The 9,099-nt window shown below is 43.9% G+C and overlaps 1 protein-coding gene across 5 annotated transcripts in view; it reads right to left on the bottom strand.

Annotated features, from left to right (window-relative positions):
* The window catches only part of GRIA1 (glutamate ionotropic receptor AMPA type subunit 1), a 126,632-nt gene that overhangs the window by 13,005 nt on the left and 104,528 nt on the right, over positions 1–9,099 (bottom strand). For all 5 annotated transcript variants that reach the window (XM_059825310.1, XM_059825306.1, XM_059825307.1 and 2 more), the window contains 2 exons: positions 3,742–3,940; positions 2,939–3,186 (listed from right to left, as the gene is read on the bottom strand). In XM_059825310.1, coding sequence (XP_059681293.1) covers positions 2,939–3,186; positions 3,742–3,940 — 447 coding nt within the window. The remainder of the gene's footprint in view (positions 1–2,938; positions 3,187–3,741; positions 3,941–9,099) is intronic.

The raw sequence follows: 9,099 nt of genomic DNA, 5'->3' as shown, positions 1-9,099 counted from the left end.
TAATTGTCTCTCTCTTCAGCTCATGGGGAGCGAACAGAACAAGCTGTACTTCATCTTGAGAGTAATTTGGTGAAAGACTGAGAGGTCTGGGGTCCTGAAAGGAGGTAGGTGTTTAACAGGGAACATTTTGTGTTTATTCACAGACCCTAGGAAAACCGATCTGTATTTTAGGGAACTTTGCTGTCAGGCTGACTGCTCTGAAGAACTTGCCCTCCCAGATCTCCATCTCAAAACCCTCCCTATTCCTTGAGTCCAGAATCACGTGGGATTTCTTGGTTTTTGTTTCCTCTGTTTTGGATAATTTGGCTTTTTGCCCTCTTTTTGATCACTTGTCCAACAGTGGAGGAGAGCTCCTGCCAGGTAAATGGATGGGTTTTGCAGCTGCATGGCTATTTCATGCCAGACAGGGTCACACCTTGAACTAGCTGGTGTTGAAAGGTGTAATTTCTGCCTTCCCATCATTGCCCTTCTCAGCCATGCCTAAATGCAACTGAATTTTAACATCTGGAGGCCAAAAGATATGCAAAGCCAGATTGACCTAGGAGGAAGAAGCAAGCTCTTTTAGCAGCCCAAGAGACCTAACTGATTGCCTGGGAGGGATGTTTGCACCTGCTACAACACATAGAATTATTTCTGGATTTTCAACCTTGATTTCCTTCATCTGTGGCAATATCCTGGCATTGTGTTACCATGTAGAAGCAAGAAAAAAAATGGTGAACTCTTATTTAGCATCTCTCTAGGATCCTTTCCTAATCAGCTATCCTAAGTGCAGGAAAACCGGTCTAGCTGCAAAAGGGACAGGTCGCAGCAAAAATCAAAATGCAGTCTAGCTTCTAAAACACACCTGATCTAAGATAGGTCTGGCTCACATGTACCTCCAAACCTGGCTCAGAGCTTTTACTCTGTGGGTGGGAGTGAGTGAAGATGAAGCCTGAATAAGAGACAGGCTGACCATGCTATACAGATGCCTCATGAATGTCACCTTGTTCAGGGCAACCTCTCACATGCAGGACCCCAAAGGGAAAACAGACACTACGTGATGACTATAGGGAAATACTAGATTTAAACAATTAAAACAACAGGAACAAAACAAACATAATGGGACAAAAACTGACAACTGTTCCGAAGAAACACCAGCGGATGGAAAATCAAGCATTCCTCCTTTGCCATTAGGCCCATAAGAAATTTGTTCTACATGCAGCAGGGATGAAAAAGAGGAAACAGAAAGAAATACTAGGAATTTTTGGAATCATGCCTAGCAGAGGGATGTTTGGAGCTACAAAATTGAAATGATTGATGCAATTTTCTTTTTTGTTGTTTATTTTTCTTAGAAGTATGATAAATGGCTCCTTCACATGCCAACAATTACAAGACAGGTAGGATGTTCTTGTTTGTTTGTTTTTATATCATCAAAATTAGGATACAAGATTGATGTTTAAATAAATAAATAAATAGAATTAACCCTGTATCCTAATTTCTGTATTTGCAAGACAGAAAACAAACACTGGAGAGAATGCAACAAAAAACATCTCAAAGCTGTGAGAATATATCCATCTTCATTTGGAGGGTCCCAAGTCATTTCAGAGCCTGAACCACACTGGATGCAAGAATTGCCTTCTGGACCACCTGCACTGCATTCATGAGCATCTCTAAAGGTACCTCCAGCAATTGCTGATACAGGAAGTGCTGAATCCAATTTGAGCTGACTTAATAAATGTAGTAATCAAAATCCTTGGGCCTCATCCACTACCAGTTGATACATCTTCGATTCTTTGGGCTGCCTTTGGCTTGGGAGCTGTGTGACCAGACAAATGCATCAGCAAATGCTCAGATGGTTTCTAGTAATCCAGAGACTATGGATTAAATGTCTCTGCATTGGGTTATGTTAACAAGCAAGTATAAGGCCACACATACAGTTTTGGTCAAAATATTTTTATCAAAATATGTTTATTAAATAACTAAATGAGTTGGACCATTGACCGGATTACTTAAAGCTATGGCTTCTGAGGACTTAGTCCCACTAAAACCTTACAACTCATATTCCTCATGATTGTAACATGAGGAACTTGCATGGCTGCTACCAAAAGGAACGGCACCTATGGCATGACTCTGATCACCATCCCAGTTTGCAGATTGTGGTAATGCTGCTCTGAGCAGGTCAGTTTGTGTGATGCACTTTGCAGGGGCCCAGCACGTGTCCAGCAGTATGGCTGTGTGCAGGGCCTGAGCTCTGCTACTAACTCAGATCTGGGTCTGTACTTTTTAAGGGTTCTCCTTTTTAAAGGAAGGTCTGTGAAGATATTTTGTATGACACTAGGCAAAGGCATGTGACAGCTGCAGGTCTCGGCTCAGAAATGCAGGGTATGTTCCCCTTCGGACTTGCCATAAATTTGGCACATGCCAGGATCTGAATTGACTCAGTGAATGAAAATGCACACCTTTTGCAGGGCTTTTTCAAAACTGCCTTCCCACCTCTCCCAAATAACATTTCATTTTAGGAAACACCAAAATGCTTTCCCCAAGAGAACTCCCTCTGCAAGCATGGATCCAAGCCAGGGTAATCCCACACTCTGCAAAGCTGTGCAGTTCACATGGCACAGGATGAGCATCCCTTCCGGATAAAGCTCTGTGAAACCAATGGTTACACCACAGCAGCCCCCCTGCCATCACCTAATACAGCAGACACATTCATAGCAAGTGGATCAGCCAAGATCCAGTTTCCAAGTGCAGGGCTTGAATAATTAGATGCTCCCATTGCTGCTCCAAGGGCATTTTACTTCCCTGCATATCACACTGAGTTTTCATATCCCTTTCCCTCTACCTCCTCCACCTCCATACCCCAAGCTTTTGTGATTAACATGGCAATGGAGATTGAACTGTGTGCATACATTGATTTGCTGGGTGGCTTGGCAAAAGAAAGCAAATCCAAGCTACTTACCTCAGTGCAGATCCCTTCGGTGTTGCAATGCCATAGCCTTTGGAGTCCAAGTTACCTCCCACCTTCATGGTGTCACAGGGCTTCCGCTGCTCGATGTACTCATTCATGGTGGACTCCAAGAGGTAGGCATACTTCCCTTTCGACTTCCTCACGCGGATCATCCCCTCTTCCGTCGTCCTCACAAAAACGGAGGGTTCGGCTGACTTCATGTATGTCCACATCTTCTCAAACACTGCTATTTTGGATCGCTGCACAGGACAGCAGAAACCCAACAGAAGCATTAACAGAGGTTTGGGTGCCAGCTGAGATTTCCAGCTTGGACTGAACACATACCCACACATCGGGTGGGCCAAGGAAGGCAAAAGGGGTGACGGGATGATAATGAACCTCCTGCCATTTCTGCATCAGGGCCCAGATCAACCCCTGATTTCTGCTACATATTTGTGTCCAGCAATTGATTTTGTGGCTCAAACCAAAGGCAAACCAAGCTGGAAATCAGAAGATGGTTTCTTTTGGAGCTGCTCAGAGTAGCAATTTGGTAATGTGGGGAAGCACATGGATATTCCATATTTGTGTTTGGAATTGCAGAATATCACATGTACTGGAGGCACAGCCAGCCTTCTGAGCAGCACAGGAAAAACTGGATTTTTGCTGTTCGAAGGACAAGCTCAGCAGGTCCTAACATGGTAAGGGGAAGCAAGAGAAAAAAATCAGACCTGCACTGAGGATGAGACAGGACGGGCCTGGAGGACTTGTCAAACAGGGGGCTAATCAAAACGTTTGCATTAATGTTTCCCTTTTACCCTGAAAAATTCTTTAGTGGAACCAGCTTCCAGGGTCCCATAGGCGATTTCTGTCTGCTTGGCTAAGTCTTCTGCACTCTCAATGGGAGACACCATCCTTTCCACGGTGAGGAAGGCAGCCAGGTTAGCTGTGTAGGAGGATATGATGATCAAGGTGAAGAACCACCAGACGCCACCGACTATGCGGCCGGAGAGAGACCTGGACACAGAGAGGAGAGTCAGACAGGAGGGCTGTGAAGGTCCAAAAGGTGCAGCTTGCTCTTGCGGGCCCATCCTTTACCTGGGCGTCTACCCCAAAGTCACGTTCTCCAGCTACTTCCAGGGAAGCCAAAGGTCTGTCTCCATTCTCAATCTACTTTTCAAGGTGTCAATGTAATTAGAGGGGGGATAAAAAATTCACAGTGAAAAAAATCAGCAATAAACTGATTGAATTTGCTTTGATTTTCAATTCCTTTCAGACTATATAATAATATTAATAGTAAGACATGGAGACAACTAGAAGGAAGGTTTAAGCTGGGCAGGGCAATGCCCACCCAAACAGCAGCTCTGGTGAAGTCTGTGTTGTGGCATGTGTCCGCAGTGGGACAGAGCACCAGCATGGAGCCAGACCAGATATACAGACCAGCTGGGATCACTAGGTCAGCTCCTCCATCACCTGACTTTTAAAAATCAAAAGTCTGTGTTTTTCTACAAGACATATTGAAGCTCAGAGAGGAGCTACGGCTTTAATGAATAATTTGCCTCCTGACATTCTGTTTTGTATTCAGCAGATGGTTAGACAAGATGTTCATAATAATACCTTAAAATCTAGGTATTCTGCACTTGCTGCAATCAAATAGCCAATTATCTGTAACCGTTGGATAGTTATAGAGGCAAATAAGTCAAGCAGGCATTAATTTATATTAAAATATTTTCAAATAATTTTTAAGAGTGGAAGATAATTTTAGAGTGATGTCAGTAATCATGCATTCTCTCTAAATTATTTATATGCTCCTTCTCTAGATGCAGAGCACTGTCCCAGACAGAAGATAACTTAACAATGCTATTTTATGAAGCCAGACAGTCTGACTAGGGAGGACCTGCCTGTGAGAAACACTATTTTTCCATGGGGGACCATATCTCAGCGTTGCCTTTCTGCTGACCTGAGTCACTCCACAGAAATATGGTTTATCAGACGGCAACAGAGATATCCCAGTCCAGCTAAGGGCACTGGACCAGCTCATGACAATGTGTGCCATGCCACGTCCGGGTCTGCATGAAGCTTTGTGTCCAGCTGCTGTGGTTTACTGTGGTTTAACACGACTTGACAAACAAACTTGCACACTCCACCGCTCCATTGAGGGGAAAAAGCACACCCTGCTAATCACCGAAATTAGCTGAAAAGAGACTAAACCCGCATAGCCCACCAGCCGTATGACTTATCTAGGTTACACCCTTCCAGTTTGTCCAGTCTGCTTTTAAACGCTGCTGATGTGTGGGGAGCTGCTCCCGCAGGCATCATGTCATCTCGCCATTTAGATCAACCCACCCTGAAATCTCTTTAGTCAAAACTCTTTGAGATCACTTCCCAGCAGAAAGCAGGCACAACGACTGAGCTCCCACACATGCAGCACATGGGGCAGAGAGGAGAGCATGTGTTTTAATACCTGGAAATAAGACCCATCCCACCACATGTGCTGTCAGCCCCGCACTCCTGGAGAATGATCACAGTGCAGAGAGGAACTGCAGGAAACATGACTGCAAGGGATTACAGCGACAGAAAGGACAAGCGGTGTATTTTACAGATGTGACTAAAAGGATTTCTATGGTTAGAGATGGGTTGGGCTTTCCTCTGCACAGAGGCCAAATTTCAGAGCAGAGCCTCTGCCCTCCCCTCTGGTTTCTTCTTCTGTGGGCTTTTCCAAAACCAGGCAGCAAAGTCCATCTCACCACAAACCCAAGCTCTGTGAATGACTTTGAAGGATCCACCTTTCAAGGTCTTTCAGGGAAGTCTACAGGACCCATCTCCAAGGTGATACTGTAGGGTGTTCACAAATTCTTTTCTTAATCATTCACATCTTAAAAAGCAGGAAAGGTATGACAAAGAAGATTTTTTCAGGCATAGTTTCTACCCATAAGCTATATGCTGGTTACCCTGCCGCTCGGTGTCTCACGCAAACTTCCTCCTTCGTTGGCAACTGCGGCAACATGGCTAAGCAGACCGACGGTTCCTCATCCCAGATTACTTTCTTTTTATGCCTCCCCATCACTGCCAGCCAGAGAGGGGGATCAGAGGTTTGCTGTGGGAGTGCTGGATGCTGTGGGAAAGGCAGGCAGACGGGCACTGTTCTTCTACCCTATCTTTAACTCTGTAAGAGACACACTCACCAAACAAGCTCTAGAGATGAATAGGGACCTCGAGGGATGGTTCATCCTATCTATCCCATGTTGGGAGGAGGTTCCTCTGCAGACCTCCCTCTCTATCGAATTTTGAAGGAACTGGGATGACTAGGTTGGACTAAACAGCTGATTTTTAAGTAGCTAAAGTTAGGCGAGATAAATGTGACCATCGTGCTTCCCATCTGTGGAGAATACTCAGTCTGCAGGACTGTCAGCGCAAACGGCTTTGCCTTTTGTTTCATATTTAGAGAGAGATCAGGGAGTGAGGCAGCTATGGATTCAGCTCACATGTCTTCAGATTGATGGGGAGAGGGAAAAAATACCTGTCTTTAATTAGTCTGGATGATGCGTGCTCAGGGAAGGAAGTGCTTAGAAAAGGCACAGAGGCATTAAACAAAAGTAACCGAATAATGTCAAATAAAACAATCTCTGCTGATGAAGGCCACTTTGAGCTGGCAAAATCCATTTGCATGGCAAATAATCACATTCATCTCCAGCTGCAAATTATACAGCCTTTCCTTCCTGACGAAGCTGGGATATTTCTGTGACTTGTTTCAATCCCTTCAGCAGCAGTCAGCCGGATTCCTGCCTCTAGACCCTCAACATCCTGGTGATATTCATTACTGGCTTATCCCATGGGGGCTGCCCGCTGTCAGCTGCAGATGGCTTATGCTTCCCAGCTCCGCACCCGGCATTGACAGCAAGAAAAAGTAACTATGGGGTATTGAGACCGGGAGGTAATAAGGAGGGCTGGGGAAAGAGGGAGAGGGGGCTGTAGCTCCTTTCCCATGGGAGCCAGGTGGGACGGGATGCATATCATGCACCAGTCTCCTCTGGGCTGTCTCTGCTGCTGGTGCTGGTCATTTCTTCTCGTTACATGAGACGCAATGAGGAGGTGAGTGCTCGCTCTCATAGGCAGCGGAGGAAAGAAGAGTAGATAAATAGCTTGCTATGACTGCCAGCATGGCTAGGGCTTCATGTGTATGATGTTTTGTTGCAGGCACAGCTAATGGGAGATGTTTGCCCTCATTGCTAGATTGACTTGGAGCTAGCAGCTGTGAATCTAAACTGTTGTAAACACACAGCAGAGAAAACACTCAGCATACGGGCTCTACAAGACATCATCCTTTCGCTCCGTGGTTGTGCAGCATCTAACACAAGGGAGCACTGGCCAGTGATGAAGGCTCTTGGAGGCTAGTGCAATACAATAAAAAATATAATAATAGTGATAATGAAACATCACACAAGCAGATGCGATCCCATGTGACATCCCTATGGCTCAACAGCAGCGAACACAGGTTAAACAGGACAAGTTGGATTTCTCCGGATAACCATATTGCCTATTTAGAGTTTGAGCCAATGCTTGTTACTGCTTACTGGAAGCAAGCGGTTGGAAAGACAATATCCATTACAATCTTGTTCTGTTACTTCTGTAGACCAAGTGGGAGAGCTGCAGTGCTACCATCGTGGGACACATTTGCAAAAGTGCCTTTGTAATTTAGGAGATAATGTCTCATTTCTAGAAGTGACTTCAAATACTTGGGAACTAAAAGCCTAATCGAAAGCCAGTGGGACTTAGAGTTATGTTTCTCTCTAGTAAAAGCAGTCATGGGGGAGTAGATATACCTTGTACTTTTAAGTCACCTTGAGGTTTTGAAAATCTCACTCCACAGTCGATAACAGAAAATGACCTTCCACTTGACTAACAAATGTTCTGCAGCTCGAGCCCTAGCAAAGTTCATTTCTCTTCACTAATGTGCAGTATGGGGTTTAAATCCTCTTGCATTGCGCATTTACATGTCCCCATACCCGTCCAAGCATAACATGAAGGCAATCAGCTCTCTGCTATGTGGAAACGAGTTAGTGACTCAGTCCTCTGCAGAGCTAAGGTAAGATGGAGCACGCTGGTTAGTACTTTAAAGATATGCTAAGGTTCGGATGTTTGGATTTGCCTGTTTGACCTCTGGATTTATTCACGTTTGTTATCATAGTAATACTTGCAAATAGCAGGATCTAGAAAAGATCAGAAGAAAATACGCAAGGATCACAGTGAAAGAGGCTTTAATGAATGGCTAATTCTGGGATGTGGAAAGGGGTGAAATAGCTAGGTAGACTAGATTGTACATTTTTCAACTTATATTATTCCTTCTGCACCTACACTCTTCTTTCTTACACAATCCAAATTAAGATCTCTTCATTTCTTCTTCTAGCCCTGCCTGTGCTGGCTAAAATCACCCGCCCCATCCTCTCCCTGACTTGGGGTCCTGCCTGACACCATGGAGCAGCAGCAAGAATGGGGCACTCCTTTCCAACATTACCTTTACAGGAGTAGAGTAGTAAATACTCTGCCTTCATTATCCACGATGCACAATCTACTTAAAACTAGAACTGGCTGGGAACCAGAATTTCAGCGCCATGAAAAATTCTGAAATTGTAAATGAGACCTTAATATTCTCAATTGGAATGAAAAGATAACAGCTGCAAATGTCCTCTAAAAGTAGCATTCCGAAAATGGTTGGTTTGGGTCCCTCCAAGCTTTGCATTTTTCTATTACTTAATGTTTCATTTCTGAAAGGCTAAGAGGTATAATTTTAACATGGTAAACAATTTTGTTTCTGCTTTCTCATTACAAATAATTTTCTTTCAGCTTTTGTAATACATTAAACCCTTACCTACCACATGTATAATATAAAAGATAATTCTGGAATGTGCTATTTTATATCTGTCTAATGGAAAAACTGCAGATGACCAAGCTGAAATTAATAATACTGATTTTCTCACTTAGATGACTTTTTTTTTACCTTTCCTTGCAAAAGCACTTGCATTTTGCCAGTAGAAAACAGAAAAGAATTGTAAAGTCCCTTTGTTCCCATGAAGTGATTTTTTTTTATGTTCTAGCCTTAGAATTGATGGATTCTTCACAGAAGAAAGAAAATCATGCAGCTATAATCTCTTATTTCTTAAAACAAAATGCAATCC

The sequence above is a fragment of the Gavia stellata genome, chromosome 16, assembly GCF_030936135.1.
Source record: "Gavia stellata isolate bGavSte3 chromosome 16, bGavSte3.hap2, whole genome shotgun sequence".
Classification (NCBI taxonomy): Eukaryota; Metazoa; Chordata; class Aves; order Gaviiformes; family Gaviidae; genus Gavia; species Gavia stellata.
The sequence above is the reverse complement of the archived record's forward strand: the minus strand, read 5'-3'. Positions and strand labels throughout refer to the sequence as shown.